The sequence below is a fragment of the Ptychodera flava genome, chromosome 12 (assembly GCF_041260155.1).
Source record: "Ptychodera flava strain L36383 chromosome 12, AS_Pfla_20210202, whole genome shotgun sequence".
Lineage (NCBI taxonomy): Eukaryota > Metazoa > Hemichordata > Enteropneusta > Ptychoderidae > Ptychodera > Ptychodera flava.
In genome coordinates, this window is record NC_091939.1 from 6086011 (window position 1) to 6111088 (window position 25078).

At 38.7% G+C, this 25078-nt stretch overlaps 2 protein-coding genes across 3 annotated transcripts in view; both read left to right on the forward strand.

Moving 5' to 3' along the window:
• LOC139144799 (citron rho-interacting kinase-like) overlaps nt 1–4307 on the forward strand; it is a 28988-nt gene extending 24681 nt beyond the window's left edge. The window contains exons 31-34 of one of the 2 annotated variants that reach the window (XM_070715576.1): nt 89–220; nt 683–845; nt 1602–1802; nt 2542–4307. In XM_070715576.1, coding sequence (XP_070571677.1) covers nt 89–220; nt 683–845; nt 1602–1802; nt 2542–2683 — 638 coding nt within the window. In that variant the 3' untranslated portion in view covers nt 2684–4307. The remainder of the gene's footprint in view (nt 1–88; nt 221–682; nt 846–1601; nt 1803–2541) is intronic. The other variant, XM_070715577.1, reaches the window with a different exon arrangement.
• Nucleotides 4308–5778: 1471 nt separating this feature from the next.
• On the forward strand, nt 5779–23958 carry LOC139144800 (double-stranded RNA-specific adenosine deaminase-like). Its single transcript, XM_070715578.1, has 11 exons — nt 5779–5941; nt 8499–9003; nt 9567–10553; nt 10980–11112; nt 11696–11857; nt 12194–12312; nt 12671–12726; nt 13215–13332; nt 14202–14433; nt 19420–19555; nt 20522–23958. Exons 2-11 carry the CDS (start codon nt 8502–8504, stop codon nt 20639–20641), a joined length of 2565 nt encoding a protein of 854 aa, XP_070571679.1. The 5' UTR covers nt 5779–5941; nt 8499–8501; the 3' UTR covers nt 20642–23958.
• Nucleotides 23959–25078: the final 1120 nt, after the last annotated feature.

Sequence of the window (25078 nt, forward strand, 5' to 3'; positions counted from 1 at the left end):
TGCTGTTTGCAAATTTGCAAAAATTGCAGGAGAATATCTGTCAAAAAATTTAATCAGCCTGATTTAATTTTTTTCTTGTTCCTGTCAGAATTCTTGGATCCGAGTGACACTTCCTTAGCGTATGCACTCTATGGTGCCAGGCATGTCAACAGTTTCCCAATCTCCATCCTCCAAGTATCCAAACCCTCAGAACCAATTGAATTCCTCCTTTGTTTCCATGGTGAGTATGTCAAATTCTACTGAATCTGCTTCTCATGATAAAAAACAAACCATACAACTGGCAATAGAATGATATTCTATTCCAAGCTTTTGGCACAGATTGTTGACAGCTATGCTTATTGATTGTATCATCTGTGTGCATACAGTTCCCTAAACCTTTTCCAGCATGGCTATAACATACATTGTGAGGCCCCTTTAATGCTGTTTCTGTTGAAAAGGGCTAGATTTTTACATTACCACCATACTAAAAATTGATGCTGTTTGCCCTATTGCAGATTCCAGTGGGCTTTTTTCCTGGTAAATGCATTACGATGGAAAAAGTATCAGGATTTGAAATTTAATCATATATATATAGTGAAGAGTAATCATCAAATCCTGTTGTTTTACAGTAAGCTTGTTGATTTCTGGTCCTTGTGACCATCTTAATACCTAGACTAACTTATCTCTATCTCTGTGATTACAGAATTTGGTGTGTTTGTGGATGAGTATGGACGCAGGACCCGTACTGATGATATGAAATGGACATGCCTGCCCTTGGCATTCTCATACCGTGCACCATTCCTGTACGTCATTCATTTCAATTCCTTGGAAGTGTGTAACATCAGATCAGAGAATCAATCTGACAGGTTAGTGGTACAATATCAATGGATGTCAAAATTAAAATATTTTTTTTTTTATTATGCTATGTTATGATGGCTGGTAATTTACTGGTTTCTATGGGCTGGTTTTAAATTCCTGCAATTTCTACTCCAGATCTGCCAAAACAGCATAATTATTAATAATCCATTTATGACTATCACTTAGCATTTTCCGAAATTGGAAGTTCCGCCATCACTGTGATGATCTCAGGTTTTCTTCTTTCATATGCATTCCCAGAAATGATAAAGAATGTTAAAGCTGAGAGATACCATCTTTGCTGTGTTGTAAACACTGATAAAAAATTCATGCCATCAGTATTATGTTAACTGTCAGTCAGCCCTTTAAATGTAATAGAGTTCATGGATCATTTTACTGAGGGTTCCCATGGTACACCAAAGCAATCATGTGAGTAGACTGGAAGGTCTGTCGTTTGAGGGCGCTTCTTTCCTTGGTTTTGTGATGGGAAGGAAGGAATGTCCTTCCAGTCTACCATCAGAGATGACAGCAAATATATGTTACCAAATTCCCTTATCCACACACATATGTTCCCTCTAAACCCTATCAAAAACACCAGTTAATATAACATTGAACTTGGTACTCAGGTATCAGATTTATTTTCTATAAAATCCTAAATCTATCTACAAAGAGAACTTAACTGAAAAGTTGACTACTTTTTGTAGTCATAGTTTACTAAATCTGCTATTTTGTTGTCCAATCTTAATTCTACTTTGTTCACCTTGCAGTAGCAGTTCCCATACATTCATTGATCTGGTCAATCCACGCTATGTTGGCCCAGCCATCACTGATGGCGCTATATACGTCGCATCCTGCCATGAGGACGTCGTGGAGTTGCTCTGTCTCCAAGGAAATACAACAAATTCAGATTCAGAAAATGTCAGTGAAGCAGCCAGTCAGCGGACAGCATCTGAGAGTAAACCACAGAGGTAAGAATGTGATGTGAAGAAGTTGTTGAATCTGCTTCCCTAGAGGTTAAAGGTCAAACATTGTTCATATCAATGGAGTGAGTGAATTCATTGGTCTGAGATCGTAAGTGAAACGGCTTTTTTGTCTATTGAAAGTGCCATTTCACTGCACAGATGTGATGTGGTACCTGTTGAATACTAATATAGAATGTATGCTTGACTAGCACACTGGACTAGGGCTGTTGGGGTCACATTGATATTGCAGGGCTGCTGAGGTCACATTGATTCTGCTGGCTGACTACCAAATATTGAACTGATTTGTGCAATACTGATTATGTTCTTGCAGGTGTTCACAGAGTCAAATTACTGTATTGAGAAACTACTAGTAATTGCAGTGGATAAAATCATATCAAACTTAGTGAATTACAAAAGTAATTTTAAAGGGACTTTCGTTGCTTAAGGGGTGTTTGGTTCCAAATTGGTACAGAAATTATTGCAGCAAAAACCCCTAGGTTTTTAGAGCATATGTCAAATGAATAGCAACTATTTTAAGAATACTGTAGAAATAAACTAAACCATAATTATTTTGTATGTAAAGAGGTTTTATTGGTAAAACTGATGTTCTCATCAGAAAGGTGTGACTATAATCAAGGGATCAGACGTTAAAAATTTATTCAACAGACAACCAGAAATGTTGCAAGATATACGTTGTGTTCCATCAGGTAACCATTAACTTGTCTTTTTCTGTTCTTGATTTCAGCTCTAGCAAAAGGCCTCTGACAGAAGTCTCCTATAACCAAACCCCATTGCGTAGATCCACACGATTGAAAGGGAGCCCTCCGGGGACCAACCCGGCCACCAAGAGGGCAAGATATGACAGAGACCATTCAACACAAGTCTAGAAAAGCCATCAGAAGTCTGCTTGGAAAAAAAAACAAATGCAGCAGAATTGATCAAAAAGAACAAATTAAGATTGTCTTTGAATTTCATCACCGTCATACTGTTATACATATTGCTGTCCTGCCTTGTAGTCAAACTGTCATCAGATTGCATTCATATGACACTGTGTTCAAAGATAAAGTGGGACTGAATAGAACAGCATTTCTGTAGGGGTGCAGTATGCCAGCGCCGGTGCAATAATATTCCTTGTACTGCCATCAATTATTTCAAGTTCAACTGCAATAATGAAGTTTTACAACACACTAGTAGGAAGTCAATGCATATATCCTATTATGTGTCTTTGGAAATTATTGAACCGTGAGCTTGAAACCATGTATTATGCCATGAAGTTGACAATGTAATACTCGGCATTGCCAAGTTGATAATAGCTGAAGAAAACTTGCTGCACTCACAGAATTTTGCCGCCAAAATTCTGGCTCCAAGTTGATGTGTGCTAAGTTTAGACTGGTTAGCTAACTTTTCAATTTTCATTTCTCTAATATTTTGAAAGATATTTAAATTTTAAATATTTGTGATAATATTCCTACTTGGAAAAAGTTTAGTGGCAAGATCATCAATGGGCAATATTAGCTAATTTTGAGATATCATTAACGAACAAATTATATGATAATATTTACTGAAAAGTAACACTGCCTCAATATGTTCTGAATAATTATTTTCTAGAACTTTCGTATATTTTATAGCTTACTCTCACCAATGCATTGTCCTGAAAATTTCTCTTGGTTTTTGATTCATATTATTATCAGTTTCTGCAGCTGGTAGCAATGCAACTTATATTCTCAATTTCTTTGAACTTTGCAAACAAATGGTCTGCTGTGTGAGTGAATTAAATTTTGAGCACTCTACCTCGAAAGTCAAATGTACTAGTCCAAAGTCACTGTGGGGTTTTCAATTCTTATGTGCAAGATTGATATTATTATTTGTATCTTGTATTATTATTTGTATCAGAATCCCTTTGTTCTACTACCGGCATATCCATGGTTACCATATCAATGAATGTGAAATTTGACTGCAACATTTCTTGAATAGCACTGATTTGAATTTGTTTGTTTTTGGAAAACAATAATGCATTTATGAATACTTACCGTCATACACTGTATCTCTCCCTGCTAGTTCAAGGTTTGAGTTTTGTAGTTATCAAAGATTGTTATCCAACTTGTAAATTTTTGCAGATAAACTTTCTGGTTTTGTTTAACTTCCACTCTGTTCAGAGGACAAATTCTTAGTTTGTTTGCAAGCTTCAACTAACAATACTTTTGACCATAGTTTTCCCGCCTGTGGTTTGATATTTGTTGAAAAGATATCTATGTATGCAAAGCATTACAACACATATTGTTGAAAATTTTCTTTGTAAAAAAAAGTGTATTTTTTGTGCAATTCAATAGAATACCATGTGTATTGTGTCTGTCTCATCAACTCTCTCTGTCCTCTCAAGCTCTTGTAAGGAATGCATATCTAAATATACTTTGCTTTGGTATTTTTATAGAAATGTTTATCAAATTCACTGCCAGCACATAGTTGTATAGTAAGTAATCTTTTCTATAGAAATAAAATACATTTATTTGAGGTGCCCAGTTTGTGTTTCTTTCTTTCAAACATCTAGAAACAAAAATCATACTTTCTGAATAGTTGCATCAAGATTTAGATGTTGAAGGAAGCAAAAATGATTGATTTCACAATATGAATCTGATTGATTTCACAATATGAATCTATTTCCAAACTTAAGGTAGAACACACCTGTCTGGACTCTCAAACTTTTACAATTCTTTTCTGATATACCACTTGTGGGGGTTCATTTAAAGCTCCTGGTGTAAGAAAACTTCTCTGGCTTTAGTTTTTCGAAATTCAAATATTTTCATTTTTCTCCATTGAGTTAAACAGGAACTTCCCCTATAAAAGCCGGATTATCGTAAATCTATGCAAATGTAAAAAAGCCCCGCTGCTGATCGGACGTGCCATGTTTGGTCCCAGAATCCCATAATTTTGCCAATTGTTTCAGGCGTTCATTGTCATTGAATCTTGCTTAAGATATATGAGAATATATTGCGAGTATACATGAATCGAAAATAAACTGAAAAAATGTTCCATTTTTGTCAGAGAATGCATATGTTTCACAATGTGTTTCTTGTATGACCATTCGACCCTCTTTGCATGTGTCACGAAAGTGCCCATCATGATTATTCTAATTTATCATAAGCTTACGGTCAAAGCGATGCTATGAGAATTCAAAATCTCACGCCCAATTTATGCAAATGGCTGCGTCATCAGTAATCCCCTATTATGTGCCCATGGTCCTGTAACTTCCCATTTAATGTAGGGATGTGGCCATTTTGAATTTTAAATATCAGTAAATCTTGAGTTATTGTTTCTCTGGTACCAAAATTCGTACGGTGACCCCCAATTTTTATTCTTGATTTTGAAAGAGAATGGTTGAAAGATTCCTCAAGGAAAGTTTGGGCAAACGTTTAAGTCTTTCACTTTGGACGTGCATACTATCTTAATTTGCCACAGTAGTGGCACTGATCAAAGGACTGTATATTGACCCAAAATAAAACACACCAGGGAGTATATTAGCCTGTATATAAGGTGTCTTCAGATTGATTGACCACAGTAAAAATATGCCACATCTGATGATGTATTGTTACAGTCGTCAATTCTTGCTATCGCAAACTTTTTCATGTTAATGTAATAGTCAAGACGATTTCCGAGAGCAATGCCACTTTTTTACAATCACTTCTGAGCTACTTGATATGATTTGCTCATATATAATATGTATACATCATTCAAACACAGCGGGCCCCAATACATAAAGCTCCCATCTCAACGGTGACATTAAGTAAACAGCGCCCTCATGTGTCAGAATCCTCGTGCGACATTCTGATTATTTTATAAGTTGCCTGAACAATTTTTAAAATAGTGTGTTGCAAATTCTTACGCACCTTAATCATCATAAGTGTGCACAAACTCTTAAATGTTGATGTCATGTCGTATTAACGTTCAGAAGCGGAAGCCGAAATTTGTAGATTCAAAATTCTGGTTAGTGGATCCTTAAAATCCGGAAGTACCAACAGAGGCAGATGAGCTAGCGGAACAGTGTCCTTCTCGGGAAATACTGATTTTATATCATTATACAAATCATTGAACAAGACAGACAGGCGTTGCCTTTTTTCAAACACGGGAACTCAATCGTTTCTGCAAAAGTGAGTAATGAAGATTGGACTACATCAGAAATTAGAATACGGTCCTTTTGTGAGGCAGTTGTGGCTTCTTCATCATTTTCATGTCTCTTTGTGCCAAGCAAAGTCCTGACATCATCGGTTTAGCTCAAGCATATACTCCAGAGTCACAGGCGCTCCTTAGCTGGGTAGTCTGCTAAGTGGATCGATTTTCGGATCGATCTATTGATCCCGTAGTCGATATGCCCGCCACTGCAACCTAAATACTCACAAGGTGTGCAACACAGTCACTCAAAAAACACACCACCCGATTTGTAAACTGGCCGTGCGCTCGCACAAAACATTCAGAACTACACTCCCATATACCTAGTTGGATCACAAATTTAACCATCTCGTCGAAAATCACGCCAATGAATGTGTTGCTCGCATCATCTTGAAGAAATCGGCCGTGTTTTGTGACCAAGCGCGGTGAAATGCGGCCTGCAGAACGATTCTACCATATGACGTCATTTTTTCCACTGCTGATTGGTTCAACTATACTACACCAGTGACGTTTTGCCATGACCTTTGTTTTGGCCGTTGATTAGCCAATCAGTAGTGGAAAAATTACATCATATGGTAGAATCATTCTGCAGGCCACATTTCACTGCGCTTGGTCTCAAAACACGGCCGATTTCTTCAAGATGATGCGAGCAACACATTCATCGGCGTGATTTTCGACGAGATGGGTAAATTTGTGATCCAACTAGGTATATGGGAGTGTAGTTCTGAATGTTTTGTGCGAGCGCACGGCCAGTTTACAAATCGGGTGGTGTGTTTTTTGAGTGACTGTGTTGCACACCTTGTGAGTATTTAGGTTGCAGTGGCGGGCATATCGACTACGGGATCAATAGATCGATCCGAAAATCGATCTACTTAGCAGACTACCCAGCTAAGGAGCGCCTGTGTCCAGAGTCCAGGTTTCGTTGTAACTGTTGCGTAATGTTGAAATCATTTGCTGGAGTATTACCACTGCTTACATGACATAACCACTTAATCAGTTTGTGGTTCCAGCTTCGGTTCACATCGTTGACAGATAGACGTAGACCACTATAAGGTCTATGGTGAGATAACCGTCGCATGCCAGGAATGACCCCAATATGACCTCTTGGACATTGATCCCGATTTGTGAAGCCACGCATGTAGTGAGCATGTCCCGACACCCATGCCTACCACAGGGCTCGAAATTAACTTTTTAGCCAGGTAGTCCCATTGGGCTACCATTTTCTGAAGTTGGTAGCCCAGCGACAAGGTCTGGTAGCCCATGCATGAATGAATAGGGGTTTTTTGTAAAGAATATTTATTTATATCTAGACAATGAACGATTTGTTTTGCGTGATTCTATCCAGTGAGTGAATTTTCTAGTCATTTGACGTCAATACCTGCAGATCATGGCCTTAGGAGAACGGTATAGCATGTGTAGTGGACGACAGTGACGCCTCAAAGGTTGACGACCTATTCACACATACGCAGAACTTTGATATTCGCAATGACTACGACTTTTCACTCAGCACGTGTAAACATAGCATGGCTAAAAATAGATTGGCTATGAATTTCAGGATGACAACTTGGTACAGTCATGTTCCTAATACTTTCCTGGCAATTTTGACTATATTTCCCCAGCATATCATGGGATGATCTCCTACACTTCGGAAAGCTAAGTGTGTGGATGGCTCGACAGCTTTTTCTTTGCAGTTTGAATAATTTTGTGTCTAATTGTGATTGATAAATTGTGATTAAATAAATATGAAAATGAACTTTCATTGGCCATCATTTCTCGAGCCTGTTATCAAGTACATCAGTTCAGATATAAATGATATTTTATTGAAAGTTTGTCGCAACAAATTCGACATGTCCTTTCTGTGTCCAGCTGGGTTGACTGTACGAGCGTCGGTATAGCATGTGTAGTGGCGTCAGCGATCAACATCATGTCCCAGGCTAAGTAATTTCATGTCCCAGGCTTTGGTAGTCCGTGTGGGCTACCATTTCATGGACTTTGGTAGCCCCAGGGAAAAGTTGGTAGTCTGTGGACGCGGGACTACCGCTAATTTCGAGCCCTGCTACCATCACTTTACCTACCAGTGAATCAGTTATCGAAATTTGAAGAGGTTGCTTACATGTATTCATTGAATATGTGCGGGCAATATTGAAAAAAGTGACAACACAACAAAGTGCTGCCCCTACTTGCCCAATGGATAGGCCAGACTGAAGATTATGGGACATAAAGAAATTTTGTTAAGTAACCCATTGAGTCTGATTATTGGACACAAAGAAATTTTGTTTAGAAACCTAGAGAGTCTGCCCTTCTCATCACTCATTATAGAGCCCCTTAAAAATATGTTGAGTTGGCAACAGAAGGTGTGTCCACTAATCTTCAGTCTTGTGCCCAATGTGTCTGTGACTGGTGATTTGATCTGTTCGTAGCTGTGCTATTTCTTCAATGTTATACTGGACGTTTTTCGAGGTTCTGTGTGTGCCCATGCTTTGAAAATTATCAATTCGCTCATTGTTTAGTATCTTTATCTTTTTCATCTTTTTTTAGAAGATGGCCAGCCAAAGTATTAGCAAAGATGTCTTCTATCAGATCAGTCAACATCAGTCAGCAGAGAGTGACAACCTTCGTCTTCCACGCAGTGTGCCTCAGGTCATGCAAGGTCAGAGGATGCCCAGCCACCTCACTGCAGGAATGCAGCAACAAAACACAGCACCTCCCAGCGTTGGTAAGACGCTGAGCTATGCTGCAGCTGTGGGACCAGCCATGGTCAAGCCACAGCCCCCGCCTCAGCCAGCCCCACAACCAGAACCCATTGACGACAACCAACAGGCAAAACTTGCCCACCTGATGACGAAGACGCCGAAAAAGGTTCCAGCAGAACTGATCCAGAAGTTCTTGTCCGGATCTAAGAATCCAGGAGCTGCCCTGAACGAGTTCTGTCAGATGAGAAGAACAAACTTGCAGTTTGAAGAAGACATGGTCAGAGATAAGACAGTTTTGTTCCATACATTTGCATATGTGGCTATCACAGATGGATATAGACATAGACAAGGTATGGGCACTTTGTTGAGCACTGAAATAAAGTTGTCCCACTTTGTGATCTATCCTTTGTATTTATTTTTTTGCATTTATTTATTTATTTATTTGTTTGTTTATTTATTTGTTAATTTTGAAATCCAAGGAGATCAAGCACAGCGTAACAATTTTTCAAAAACAATTAAAGCCAGCAAACAAATGTCAACCACATTTTCTGCTCCCAAAAGCATATTAGGATTCACAGTATGCAGCTTGTCAATGCCGCCTCTACATCTGTAGATTGTATTGTTATTGCTCAGAATTGAATAACAGTCTAGACTAGAAGTCAAATGTAACTCACAAACAGTACATGTATCATGTGTAGATGATGAGTTGACAAGCTCAATAGGTGTTTCAACGTGTTTAGGGTGTAGAGCAAGTACTTGCAATTGACATAGAAAGCAAAAATTTAGAAAATATCATCAAAAGTTACAACTAATGGCCCTTTGACTTGCTCACTGAATATTGCGTGATGAGATCTTTCTTCAAAAGTAACCCATTCGTTGCAAAGTAACTGGTTTGTTTGAAATCTCCTCATAGGAACAGGAAGAACAAAAAAAGATGCAAAAGCCGCTGCAGCCAAAATTGCTTTGACAACACTGCTTGGTGTGGATGAGGATGTAGTACAGAAAGGAAACATCATCTACGACTCCTTGGGACGTGCCATTGTTGTGCCAGATAGTGATGATCCATTCAGATACACACCTAAAGAGGACTCCACCATCATGCCAACAACAAAGGGGGGTCATTTCCAACTGAATGAGCCTTTACCCACGGCGTATCAGGAGATTAATAAGAGGTTCTTTGAGGATGAAGGAGTCACTGAAGAGAAAGCCAAGGTGATTCCGGGATTGTATGTTCCTGAGACATCTGCTGCAGCTAAATCCAAGCAGGCAGTATCTGCAGGCACTGCAGGACCTAGTACAGCTCCGGTGAATTCCCAGCAGAGACAGTTGATGGCTTCTCAACATTCAGGTGCAGTGAAGCAGCCAAGTGTAGACAACAGGCCAGGGGGTGGAGCTACTGGACAAACTGATATGGTCCTTGGTGCTGGCAACTCCAGCAAACCACTCGGTATCGGCAGAGGACACTTGCTCAGGCAGAGCCAAGGAGTGGCAGAGAGCGCCCAGAACAAGTTTGCCACACAGCAAAGTTTGAAACCCAAACAGCCGGTCAAGCAGAGCAGCAGGAGAGGTGATCTTCCTAGTGTTGGTTACAGAAGAGCCAATATCTCTCAAGGTCCTGGCAAGTCCGGAAAAGACGCTACTGTCAGCATAAAGCCGGCAAATGCGTGGGGTAGGGTGAATCTCCAATACCCATCACCGCCACCTGTCAGACCTGTTTACAAGGCTGATGTTCAACAAGTGATGGTGGAGCAAAAGCCTGCAAGGAACCCATTGGCTGATCTCACACTGTCGGACCAAATAGCTGTGGTTTCCTTCAATTTTCAAATGGTTGGAACTCCATTCCCTGGTGGACACGACATTCTGAAAAGACCAAGTCTAGCTGCCATTGTCATGAGGAAAGGCAGGTTACAGTAATTATTTTACTAAGTTCCTTGTATTCTGAATAGGAGTAAATTCACTTTGCTGTTTGTCTGACTTCAGTAGCTTTGTGCTTTCTCCATTTTTAATCCAACTACTTAATACTTCATTCTGCTGTTCTTGAAATTGAACTTCTGATTTATCAAGGTGTGTTCATCAGAAAACCTTCCCTAGGTAAATACAAATAAAAAAGTACTCCACAGATTTGAAATAAGGGTTTACCATAGCAGAAAATATTTAAGTTAGAAGTGAAATAGACATTTCTAGCACCCCAAAATTTTATTCCCTTGATTATCTCATCCTGGAACATTCATTTGGTGAAATTCACTGGAGTTTTGTTTCCCTCTAAGTGAAAATATTACGCATGATTTTACAGTTCTCACGTTCTTTCTCAATATTGTCTGTGCAGGTGAGCATGACATGGGTCAGGTCATCAGTATTGGCACTGGTCACGGCTGTATTCCAAGTAAAGCTGTATGTATGGATGGTAGATCTCTCCTCAACTGTCATGGTCTAGTCGTTGCAAAAAGATCATTCCAAAGGTAGATCAAGATGGTTCATTTTGTAGATGAGTAAAATTTGACAAAAATCCATTGTTTCACTGATTGTAGTATTTCTTTGCTACCCTGTACCCATTACTTACAGTGGCTGTAACATTCAATTGTACATAGGCAGCTAGGGATTTGTGATAATCCCTATGTTACTTCGCGATTACATGTTATTATTGCAAGAAATGTTACAAGAAGGACATATAACTTAAGTAGTGAGGGGTTTACCACCTTACATGATCTCAGAAATGTATTGATGGCTCTGCTCTACAAGTTTACATCAAAATTGCCTCTCAAAAGTTTATTACCATCATTTTCATAATTCTGTCAGAAATACTTTGAATGACAAATGGACGTGAAAATAAGCAGCTATGTTTTGTTTGCATGACTAGCATAATATTAAAAAAAATGAATATTAAAAGCAGATGCTTAATTTTTCTGGAAAAAGATGTTCCTCTACTCACAGAGAGCATGTACACTTATGAATTCAGTGTATTTTAGGTACACTTCATATCCACTGTAGTAAATGTTTCATACATAATGCAGAGTGACAAGACTCTACTGTTTTACTATACAGGTTTCTGTACAGGGAACTGAAAGCGTACTATGATGGCAACCTGTCGGACAGTATCTTTGAAAGTCACAGTGGAAGTTCACGACTGAGCATCAAGAATGATGTGACATTTCATCTGTACATGAACTCGGCGCCATGTGGAGATGCTTCCATGCACACACCAAGGTAAACAATACCATCGTTTATGTTATACATGGAAAAATATTCTGATGCTAATAATGTGCAGTGTTTTGGAAGTTTTTAGCCAGTGGGCTAGCTCAAACTCCATGTTCTTATTGGAATTATTTCCAAACAACCAGTCTTGCAGAATATATCTGCATCAATCAGTCAAATACACAATCTCAGAAAATCCATTATCTGTTTTGGCTTTGTCAAAAATGTCAAATGCAGAACTGTTTCAGCATGTCTGACAATTTTTGGAGAATTTAGCGTCTTCAAGTGTGATTGCAATTGTAGTTTTCAAGAAATCTCTGTTCAAGTGTCTTTCTTCACACACCACAGGGAAAGTGGAAGTCAGCCACTAACAGACTTAGAAGCTGAATTCATGTCAAGTGGTGCACACTACCCAACAGAGAATGCGCTGTCGGGTCAAGGTCACCTTGCTGTAACCTCTCATGATGGTAAGTCTGATATAAAGAGGAATTGGATTTTCTCTGTAATCAAACAAAGAGCAATTTCAAACACCATGTCCGTGGAGTTGAATGTGTTGTCCAAGGAAACTAAATATATAGAGCACTCAAACTTACTGGAAGTGCATGTTATAAGTAAAAGTCAGTTTTATGGCTAGGTACCAGTTGGCTCAGAATGTTGTTTAAGAAGTTCTTGAAATTTTTCAGCAAGTTTCTGAATGCCTTCAGTCTTTGTAATTGATAAATGTGTACACTTGAAACATTATTGTGTGATAACAAAATGCAGTGAAGAGAAATATTATTTGATAACCGTGTTGTAATATCTCGCAATCTGACTGATTCCTATCAGGGCAATGTGAGCTAAGTGCACAAATGATACAGACATGGGAATCCATTACTGAAGGGGTGAGTCATTGATTTCTTTGAGCTAGAAGTTATTGTAAGGCTTTTTTCTTAACTCTTTTTGTGACTTCAGGTAGATAAGATACATTTGCTCACATATGTAGGCATAGTTTCAACACAACTTCACCAGCACAATATTTCCGCATTGTCACCTAGTAAGTTCATACGGTGTCAACTTCACCACATTTCTTGGTGGAAATATGCAACTTCACCAAAGACAACAGTATGGTAGAGTCAATCCGTGGTGATGAATTATTTAGTGTTAGTTGTACAACACTGTGAGTCTCATAGAGATTGAAAGTATACATACCGATATGTCGCGTGGTTAGAAAGACATAATCTAATACACATACTGTGTGTTGGCTCAGATCAAGTCTGCCAATTTGAAAGTTCAGTGACCAAACATTGCATCGATACTTGCCCATGACCCTTTGATACTAGGAATCCGTTTCAGTTTTTCTCTACTTTTTCTTTACTTTACTAAATTTCAGGGAACCATATACAGCATGTCTTGCAGTGACAAACTGTTAATGTGGAATGTGATAGGACTTCAGGGATCATTGCTGAGTTATTTCCTAAAACCAGTCTACCTGACATCAGTTACTCTAGGTCAGTATGTCACTGCACAGAGAACACGTCTTCCATGGACTGCAGATTTTTGAAAGTTGCAAACTTTGATGGTATTAAAGGAATTCTGTCACCTGTGTGTATGGTAGCCAATCACTGATTTTCACTTGAATGGCCATGCAAAAAACGAGTTGGTCACCAATACAGTGCAGTGCTATTGATGCACTGTCAGTATAAGATGGATGACATGCAATTATGTTCCTTTTACCATATCTACATATATTTGCAGCAACCAGCAACTTTAACGGTTTGCACCCTGAACCCCTGGTACTCTATGACGTCATCGGACATTTCTGTCCGAGCCGGGTTTAAAGGGTTAAAGGTTGCTGAGGCTCGGCAGCTGTATGCAGTTGTATATTTTGTCACCATTTAGACCGCATGGTTGACAAGCGTCCATCTTCAATATTCTTCATTTACTTCAGTCACCATGTACTATGATGCTTCCAATAAATGCCTTCAGTCATGTATACCGGTATACACCCATTCTGAATTTCATTTTGTCTTTTGTCAAATTTTTCCTTTACAGTGTATATTTATTATCTGTTCATGTATCTGATGAAGGATGCTTCACAAGTCAACATGTCTGATAACAACTCTTAAAAAAAACTGCTAATCTTCTTTCTACTTTGTTAGATGAGTGTATTGAATGTCTAATGACAACCAAATATTAGGTATTTTCACATGCTATTCAGAGTAAACTGAAGATGTATAGTTAATGCATAATCCCTGTAGTAGCAAAAATTGAGTATAATGTCAAAAATTGCAATTACTGAGACTATACACTGTGAAACGTTCCAGTACAAAAAACACCAAGACTCCAAGAGAGAAGTGTTCATTTTATTCGATTTCAGGCAGTCAGTATGACCATGGCCATCTGTGCAGAGCTGTGTGTTGTAGAGTGGATGATAGAATCATGGATTCGATGCCAGGTTTTCATCTAAACCATCCGTTCCTTGGCCGTACCAGCAATGTGATATCTCTGAGTCCGGCCAGTGAAGAGGACAAGATGGTCAGCATCAACTGGTCATTTGGAGACCTACAGTATGAAGTCATCGACTGCAACACTGGCAAATGCAGTGCTAGGTAAGTTGTGTGTTACTATACAGTGGTTACTGGTGCCTCTGACTTCCGACTGAATTACAGCGTTTGGAGTTGATTAGCAGACCAACATTACAAATTTTATTTTGCCACAGATATGCAATTAAACTTTGGTCAAGACATGCCCAGCTGTGTAACAAACTGATCAAATTAGTTTTAGAACATTTAATGATTCGCCATCCTATATTTTTAACCCATTTGGAAATATTAGAATATATCATATTTATGCATATCAAGTTAATTTACCACAGACATTCTTTTAATAAGTTTTACTTCTAGAGAAAGAGTAGAAGTAACCACTTCATGGGAAGTGGAATATGTTTGCGCACATATCATGCCCATTTCACAGTCGAATTATGTTCTAAATTCTGAACCAATGCCAGCACACATTGTAATATTGTTTTATCAATGTCATGGTCAATGATTTCTTGCAAGTTCATGTTTGAATGTCAACTGTAGTGTTTGTGCCTAGTATACATGTAGTATTATCCGTGTATGTGACCAATGCCTTGGTCGATACTGGACCACACTGGCTGGTTGTTAGTCCCCACAGACACCGTCCGGGGGGACTTATAGGTTTGGTCATGTCCGTGCGTGCGTGCGTGCGTCCGTCCGTCCGTTCACGCAGATATCTCAGAGACGCCTGGAGCGATTTCATTCAAACTTAGTACGAGGATTATCACCTATGCCATACATATGCACATCGATTTGTTTTACGATCTGATTCAATATGGCCGTCTGGCAGCCATTTTGTTTCCTGTATTTGATGTCAGTGCGTATGTTCACGCAAATTTCTCAGTGATGTTAGGAGCGATTCCATTCAAACTTGGTACATAGATTACTCTATATGTTACACATATGCACATTGATTTTTGTTTTGATCTGGTCTAAAATGGTTACGTGGCGGCCATTTTGTTTCCTATATTTTACGACTGTGCGGGCGTTCACGTAAATTTCTCAGCGATGCCAGGCGGCATTGAAAGTTGATACCTATATTAATCTCTATCACATATATATGCACGCCGATTTTTGTAATGATTCGATCATAAATGGCTGTGTGACGGCCATTTTCTTTCCTGTCTTTGATATCCATCCACAGGGTCCCCAGGTATGATCCACAGGGTCCCCAGGATGAAATTAATATTAATGCTGTGTCCATGCACAGGGGCTTATGAATGCAGATATCTGAGATATTCCTGTGCCAATTCTTTTTAGTCCCCACTGACACCGTCCGGGGGGGACTTACAGGTTTGGTCATGTCCGTGCGTGTGTGCGTGCGTCCGTGCGTCCATGCGTCCGTTCACGCAGATATCTCAGAGACGCCTGGAGCGATTTCGTTCAAACTTGGTACAAGGATAGTACCCTACCTCATACAGATGCGCGTCGATTTGTTTCACGATGCGATCAAATTTGGCCGCGTTAGAGGACTTTTTAGTTTACGCCTCCATAGACTCCCATGTATAAGGCTGTTCTCCATAGACTCCCATGTACGGGTATAAGATAAGGCCAAGAAAAATAAAATTTAGTTTCTCATCGTATTCATATTGCAAAAAGGATGCAGTGACACAGTTTTTAGTCCCCACAGATAAAGTTCAGGGGGCTTATACAGGGCTGTCAATGTTTTTCTGAATAGAAGGGTACAAGTGAAAGAACAGGAGGGTACAGCCTTGTGCGGAGCGAAGCGAAGAAAGGCGTGCGCGCTGAAGCTGAAGCTTTTCTAATTATTCATCTTCAATTGGTGGCCTGTGGTGGCACTTTTGAGGGCAATTTACTGTCAAGTTTATTATAACTGAAGTATAAAAAGCAACACGAAATTGAATCTTGTGAAATAAAATTATGAAAGACAAACAGAAGTATTACAGAGTTTATATGTTTATTGATACACCAGGTTATTATTATTTGCATACAAATTCTGTTGAATTACAACCTGCCATGCTTAATAAAGATCATAATCTGAACCATAATCAGAATCACTGGAGTACTCATCTAAGCCCAAGGCTTGTATGGCAGTACCAGCTGACAATACCCCAATATTGTGTGATTCTCAGGCTGATGAAACAGTAGCTTCAGAAACTACATCTGCAAAAACTATTTCTTCAGATGTAGCTTTAGAAACTACACCTGCAGAAACTATTTCTTAAGAAAAACATCTGCAGAAAGTAATTCAATAATTGTAATATGTTCCCATTCAAAAACAGCTAATCGTATTAGAATTTTAAAAAATCTTGTCCCCACTGCAAAACTGATGTCATAACGTCACGACAAAAAATTCCGATCTACGTCTGGTTGATACTGTTAATTTTATTTTGTCTGTTTCAAGACCTCTCCTCAGAGTTACCGGCTATGAATTTCCAGTGTGAAAATTTACAAATGTTATGGGGTAAATACGAGACCATTACCAGAGACAATTTGAGTAGACGCTACGTCATACAAACAATTACAATACTAAAGTTTACATCCGCTAATGAAATTGCGTGGCTTCGTTGTTCGTCGGCCTCTCAATCGACAAGATGAGAATATGTTGATTTATTTACGTAGTAAATCCTTGCGCGTGTAAGTTAACGATCAAATATTTTTACCTGATGGCTATCATAGTATCTATTCTGATATCCCTCACAGTAGGCAGAGTTTTGTCGAAACTCACGCCGGCCAAGTGGGTAAGCTCACTACATGCATGTTATATCCATATTCAAAACATGGTTACCGCCTCACGTACGTGCAAGATACCGCGAAAGTATATAGTCAAGCGTAGCTAATTTTGTGATTGCCCTAAACATTAAAAATGTGGTCTTGGTAAATGATTTTGAAGGATCGGAATACCGATATTTGCTTTTGAGGAAAGATTTCAGATGTCGGAAAATATTTATCAAACTTCAATACACGGGCCTTCGAAACAACCACAGTACACAGCATGTACTACCGTATGAATACATTTCATAGAACGGCAGCTTGGTGCAAACAAATTCAGTGGTAGTCAAAACTCACTAAAAATTGTGTCAATCCCAACAAAGTTTTTTTTGCGCCGAGTAAACGACTCTTACTGATTGTAAAGAGTGTTCACGATCTGCAAACGGGAAAACAAATCAAAAATTCCAGTCGCTAAATACACGTAATGCTATGGCATTTAGCTCAGACGCAGCGTGAAATCACATTGCATGCTATACCATTGATGGATTGAACCCCCGATCACTGAAATTCCTCAGGAAAATAAAATGATTTACAAATATCGACATTACTTTTATACCCAGAGCTAGTGTAAGCCTCTCGGGGTCTTTTTTGGACCCATAAATCCAACATGGCTGTCGACTTTCGTAGCCATATCGATCGTGTACGCCCGAAAACCAATCAGAACACGTAAAGCTTTTTGACAGTACCGATTGAAACCAATCAGAAATCGGCTACCAACGAGCCTTAGGGGCTGCGCCTCTGTAGCACAGCGCAGCCAACGGTAGAATTTGGACAGGCAAGAATTCATAACGTGTGTAAAGATCATTATTGCAGGCCTTGAATAGGGAAAACAGGCGGCAGCAAGACCTGTGTCAGACGGCGATTTGCCGCCGGTGACCGGCTATAATTGACAGCCCTGCTTATAGATTGGGTCATGACTGTCCGTGAGTCCATCACATTCACGCAGATATCTCAGACACTTTGACAAAATGTCACGTGACCTTGGTGACCTTTGACCTCAAATATATATATTTGTCCATAACTCAGTAACCACAAGTGCTAAACCTTTCATATATAGTATGATGGGACACCTTATGACGCCACATATTGTACCTCATTAATTATGTGCACATCTAATTTTGAGCGAGCCAGTAGAGCTAGAGGTCTGATTTTTGGTATATAGGGATAACTGTGCAATACAATTTTTTTACAAAATGTCACATGACCTCAATGACCTTTGACCTCAAATATACATATTTGTCCATAACTCAGTAACCCAAGTGCTAAACCTTTCATATATAGTATGATGGGACACCTTATGACGCCACATATTGTACCTCATTAATTATGTGCATATCTAATTTTGAGCGAGCCAATAGAGCTAGAGGTCTGATTTTTGGTATATAGGGATAACTTAGCAATACAATTTTTTTGACAAAATGTCACATGACCTCAATGACCTGTGACCTCAAATATACATATTTGTCCATAACTCAGTAACCACAAGTGCTACACCCTTCATATTTGGTATGATGGGACACCTTATGACGCCACATATTGTACCTCATTAATTATGCACATATCTAACTTTGAGCGAGCCAATAGAGCTAGATGTCTGATTTTTATATAGGATAGAAATTTTTTGACAAAATTTCATGTGACCTCGATAACCTTTTACCTAAAATACATGTTTATGTCAATAAATAAGTAACCACAAGTGCTATGTCCTTTATATTTAGTAGGATGGGAGACCTTATGACAACACATGGTTTACCTCATTAATTATGCGCATATATAATTCTGGGCAAGCCAATAGAGCTAGAGGTCTGGATTTTTGCATATAGGGATTAATTAGCAATACAATTTTTTTTTTCGAAATGTCACATGACCTTGATGACGTTTGACCTTGATTATACTTATATATGCATAACTCAGTAACCACAAGTTCTTTATGCTTCAATTTTGATAGGATAATAGACCTTAAGATGTCACATCTTGTACCTCATTTATTATGCACATATGTATTTCTTGGCTGGCCAATACAGCTTGAGGTCTGATCTTTTTTCCTGATTTAGAACCATAACTTAGACATGCCTCTTGTTTCAAATTGGGACATAGACCTATGTATCCATAGATCTGAACGCCACATTCCAGTGATACTTCTTAATGACCACATTTCCCTGCCCCATCAAGACTAATACTCCTATTACAAGTGGGGACTATGTCATTGACGATGACTTGTTCTCCATAGTGTGAAAAGGTAACCAGTGGATTTTTCTGTTTTCCTTCGCTTGTGATGTTCAGCTCACCATTCAGGTCAGGTGCCAGTGGTGCTAGCAGACTCTGTAAGCTTGCGTTCTACTGTGGTCGATTTCAAGAACTCTGCAAGATGTCTGAAAGACACGACTTACTCTACGCTAATACATACTACCAAGTAAAGGTCAGTTTCAACCTAGTTGCCAATAGAGTCTCTACACCCCCTGTAGACTGATTAGATTTTATCAAGAACGTCTATGTTGACAGTTATTAGGCTTGCCTCAAAAGAGGGATTGTACCCCTTTGCCAGAATAATGGGGGATTCCACCCTGTTTGGATGTTCTATCTCTGAGGTGTTACTTACATAATTTCATGTGACACTGGTCCTCCCTTGACAAATTGCTGGGGGCCAACTTGTCAACAGAGGGTGAATCACCCCACCACCCTGTCTAGATGAAACACTGCTTGCCATTTAAATATGTAGAGGTGCACCTTATCTTGGCTGGGCAGTGTTTCCTTTTAGTTCTTTAGTTGTTGTCCAATCACTGTGTGGTGTTCTCAGTGAATGATTCAAAATGGAAAACCTTCCTTATATCTGATGTCTTCAGGTCAACGTAATAGGTCCTGCCCGCATCTGCAAATAGATATGACACAGATTCTGGACAATGTTGATGACTGCCGGACATTTGCCTTGTTTTGCTGGAAGTTGATTTGCTTTTGAGAAATAAATTTCTGACTGCACAGATTGTTCCCCAAGTGTGTCACTGATGCCATGGAAGAATTTACCTGTACTTTAAACAAGAAAAAATGTACTATGAAAGTTGCTACTGTAAACATCCATGTACATCTGTACGCATCAAAAATTTTGATGTGGCACTGAGTGCAATTACAAATTACAAAACCGATGTGCTTTTGTTTCTGAAGTGCTAATACATTTGAACATTGTGACTTTAAAACAATTAGGTATGTTTCAGTGTGCTCATAAGATGCAAAAATTTTGAATGTTTCCGAAAATATTTACAATTCTAAGCTCTACTTAGTAGACTATATGGAAACTGAAAAACCCTTACTTATCTGTACAGTTGCAGTTGTGGAAATCAATTACATAAAATTAATGTTCAAATATCCATTTATATACATGGTTCCTCAGGCTCAGAGTAAGCATTATCAGGCTGGCAAGACAGAACTGATGAATCACATGAGACTGAAAGGTTATGGTGAATGGATACACAAACCACCAGAACTCAGTAGCTTTGCCAAGATGATGTGAGGAAGTTGCTAAACTTCAAAAAGAGGAAGCTGTATTGAAGAAAACAGCACAGAAAGCAAACCAGGATTTACTTTTGTTGTGGAAAAATGAATAAACAAAGACAGTATCAGTTGAAATTGCAAATTTTATGTTTACTTCAAAAGAGTCTCATCATAGTCATTGAACTATTTCAAAAGAATTTGGCTCTTAGCTATAGATAGTGAATGCTTCCCTTGTGACTATGTCAATGTTGGTTCAATCACCTAGAAAACAACAGTGTCTAACTTATATGTTAAGTTTTTTTGATAAAAATGATATTGTCCAACACTGTCAACAAAATCTGAGCAAACAAATAAACAAAATCTGAGCAGACATTGTGACAGTGCCTGCAACTAGTTAACTAACTCAAAAATACTAGTAGTGTAGAGATAATATATAAGTTATATATTTCTGTAGATTATTTTGTACTTTAAAAAATCCAAGTTACATTATTTTCCTTTCAATGCCTGAGCTCCAAATACAAAACAAAATCCACTTCTGTGAAACAGTCGTGAATAATACCATTCTTTTGAACTTTATTTATCCTCTAGTTTCATTGATAGTAGCAACATCTAATTTGGACAAGGTGAGGGAGATAATATGGCAGTTGAAATCTGTTACACAATATATGTTGTGAGCTATGAAAGAAATGTTCAGTTGATTTCATTTCTCAAATATAAGATTTATTACGTTAGAGGCATCTGTATTGGATACACTAAGGTTCCCTGGTTAATGACCCAAGGAAATTGATCAGGCTATTTTGTTGGAGAGTTGACGGTCCATGTGGATTGGAAGAAACAGTTCATGCTGTAAAGACAATGTGACCGGCAAAACTTATACTTTTGATGAAACTGCTTTCTGGCAGGATAATTGAATGGATAATGAAGAGGCAAATGGTGTTAAATATGGGAAAACTTTCTCAAACTTTTGTCAGTGTGTTGATTCAGCATTTTTGTTAATCATAATTCATTTTCAGTCCAATGTTACTAACTTTGGGCTTTGTAACATTTATTCAATTTATCCTGTGACCAGAAATACATGGAAAATTACATCCAGATATACCCAAAATGTAACTTACCATTTCGTCACCGATCAAAGTAATACTTCCCTGAATAATGTTTCGCATACTGTATATGTGTACCTCACCTCTGATGTCATTTGAAAAAATTCGGGTGGAGCAGTTACTAAAATTTCACCAGCCCTGCAAGAAAGTGACCCACCTGAGCAGGCAGTTATTTTACTGTTCTGTTAGCAAATTGTTCAACCGAGTGTAACACAGACCACTATAAGGTAGACTGAAAGATCTCTGATCGAGGATGCTCCCTACGCTCCCCTGCTCTTTTTTTTAGTCCCCACGGACACCGTCCGGGGGGACTTATAGGTTTGGTCATGTCCGTGCGTGCGTCCGTGCGTGCGTGCGTGCGTGCGTCCGTCCGTCCGTTCACGCAGATATCTCAGAGATGCCTGAAGCGATTTCATTCAAACTTGGTACAAGGATTACTTCATACGTCATACAGATGCACGTCGATTTGTTTTGTGATACGATCCAATATGGCTGCCAGGCGGCCATTTTATTACGATTTTTTCATGTACAGAGCCATAATTCAGGCATGTTTCAACTGATTTTATTCAAAGTTGGTACAAGGACATTGACCAGTGTCATAGATATGCACGTCAATTTTTTTTGTGATACGATCCAATATGGCCGCCGTGCGGCCATTTTGTTACGATTTTTCATGTACAGAGCCATAACTCAGGCATATCTCAACCAATTTCATTCAAAATTGGTACAAGGACATTGACCTATACATATGCACATTGATTTGTTTTGTGATACGATCCAATATGGCCGCCAGCAGGCGGCCATTTTATTACGATTTTTTTCATGTACAGAGCCATAACTCAGGCATGTTTCTACAGATTTTATTCAAAGTTGGTACAAGGATATTGACCAATGTCATTGCTATGCACATCAATTTGTTTTGTGATACGATCCAATATGGCCGCCAGGCGGCCATTTTGTTACGATTGTTTCATGTACAGAGCCATAACTCAGGCATATCTCAACCAATTTCATTCAAAATTGGTACAAGGACATTGACCTATGTCATACATATGCACGTCAATTTGTTTTGTGATACAATCCAATATGGCCGCCAGGCGGCCATTTTATTACGATTTTTTCATGTACAGAACTCAGGCATGTTTCTACAGATTTTATTCAAAGTTGGTACAAGGACATTGACCAATGTCATAGCTATGCACATCAATTTGTTTTGTGATACGATCCAATATGGCCGCCAGGCGGCCATTTTGTTACGATTGTTTCATGTACAGAGCCATAACTCAGGCATATCTCAACCAATTTCATTCAAAATTGGTACAAGGACATTGACCTATACATATGCACATTGATTTGTTTTGTGATACGATCCAATATGGCCGCCAGCAGGCGGCCATTTTATTACGATTTTTTCATGTACAGAGTCATAACTCAGGCATGTTTCTACAGATTTTATTCAAAGTTGGTACAAGGACATTGACCAATGTCATAGCTATACACATCAATTTGTTTTGTGATGCGATCCAATATGGCCGCCATGCGGCCATTTTTTTACGATTTTTTCATGTACAGAGCCATAACTCAGGCATATCTCAACCAATTTTATTCAAACTTGGTACAAGGACATTGACCTATGTCATACATATGCACATTGATTTGTTTTGTGATTTGATCCAATATGGCCACCATGTGGCCATTTTATTACGATTTTTTTATCTCCTGAACTACAACTCAGACATGTATCAAGCGAATTTATTCAAAAGTATTTTTATCACAGACCTAATGAAGAGGACTCTATCCTCTCTGAGGACCTGTAATCAAAGCACCCATTAACAAGTGGGGACTGTGTCATCAACGATGACTTGTTTCTTTTAATAGGGGAGCATAGAGAGCGCCCTCTAGTGACAGACCTTCCAGTCTAACTTTAATGCTGTGTTTGGTATCTGAATTCAATTAAATCGATATGGCTGAACTCATATAGTTATCACTAGGTAATTACCAACTGTGGTGTATTGAACACAGATGTTTGTCTCTTTTGTAGTTTTCATCTTTCTCATGTTCATTTCACTTTGTTTACAAAAAAAAAAACATTTGAGAACCTTGGATAAATTTTCCTTTTTAAAAAAATGGACTTGTAACTTTGTCTGAGCATCTTCTAGCTAAGAGTTTGGAAAAAGTAGTTCTTGCCATGGTATGTAGATCTTAAACTTATCCAGTAAAAGTCATGTTGACAGATACAGACTTTGATGTTGACTTCATGTTTGGTTTTTTTCCATCCCCATTAGGCAGCATTACCAGTAATATATTTCAAATAGTCAAATGCTCAGGGATGGCCAATGAATCTGTTTGCGAAAAAAGGTGTTTGCAAGCAGTGTGGTCGCGGGAGGAGAGATAGTTTACTTTCTCACTGGTTGGGGAAGAGGGTATCTGTTTCATATCGGTCAGCAGGGAAAATTTTTTCATGTCACAGTTGGAGACGTCATCAGATGTGGATAAATCTACAGGCAAATTATGCTTCATCATCAGTGTGTCAAGCATACTATTTTCGTGATGATTTGTCATATTACAGTGGCTACTGCTGCTAATGCCATCATCTTTCAGATCAGGCTTTCAATATGCGACACTGTCCATGGTAAACTGAGTGGTCAAGTCCTGAACGTATTTTGGTCCAAAGCAAAAACAGGTCAATACGAACCTGAAAGATAGCACGCTTCTGTAAGAGGGGCCAAATTGTATGATGATGAGGGGCCAGTCAGGAACATTTGTTGTGGGAAAAGAGATTGGCAGGAGGGGAAGCCTTTAAAAAATCACCATGGACGAGTAGTTGCAAAGAGCTTTTCTGTTTAGTACCAAAATTTTGCTTTGTCCAAAATTCTTCCAAAAAAATGCTATATTTACACTTAGAAAAAAACTGAAAATACCTTTCATTGAAATTTCTGGAGATGGTTGATTAGCTGAACCAGAATGCTACTTATCAAGTAGACATTACTGAGTAGGTTATGGGGGGACTTGCATGGCACTAACAACTTACAGCTTTGGCTTTTGGAAAGTGAACAGTGCTATTCTGCATTGTGATCAATACAATGTGATAACAATTAGACATTGTCTATAACTTTCAAGTTTAACATCCAAGAGCTTTATTATCCACTCTGGCATTGCATTGCAACTATTGTCAGGGCCCATTATGGACTCTTATTTCTGTTGCTGTCTGTGTGTGTATGTATGTGTGTATAGCATGTGTAGAGAATTTGAAGAGTTATATAAATCAAATGTCTACACGACTCCTTACAGAGATTCAACTAGTATGCTGGAGATACTGAAACCTGGATGTGATTATGAAGATAATGATGATATTT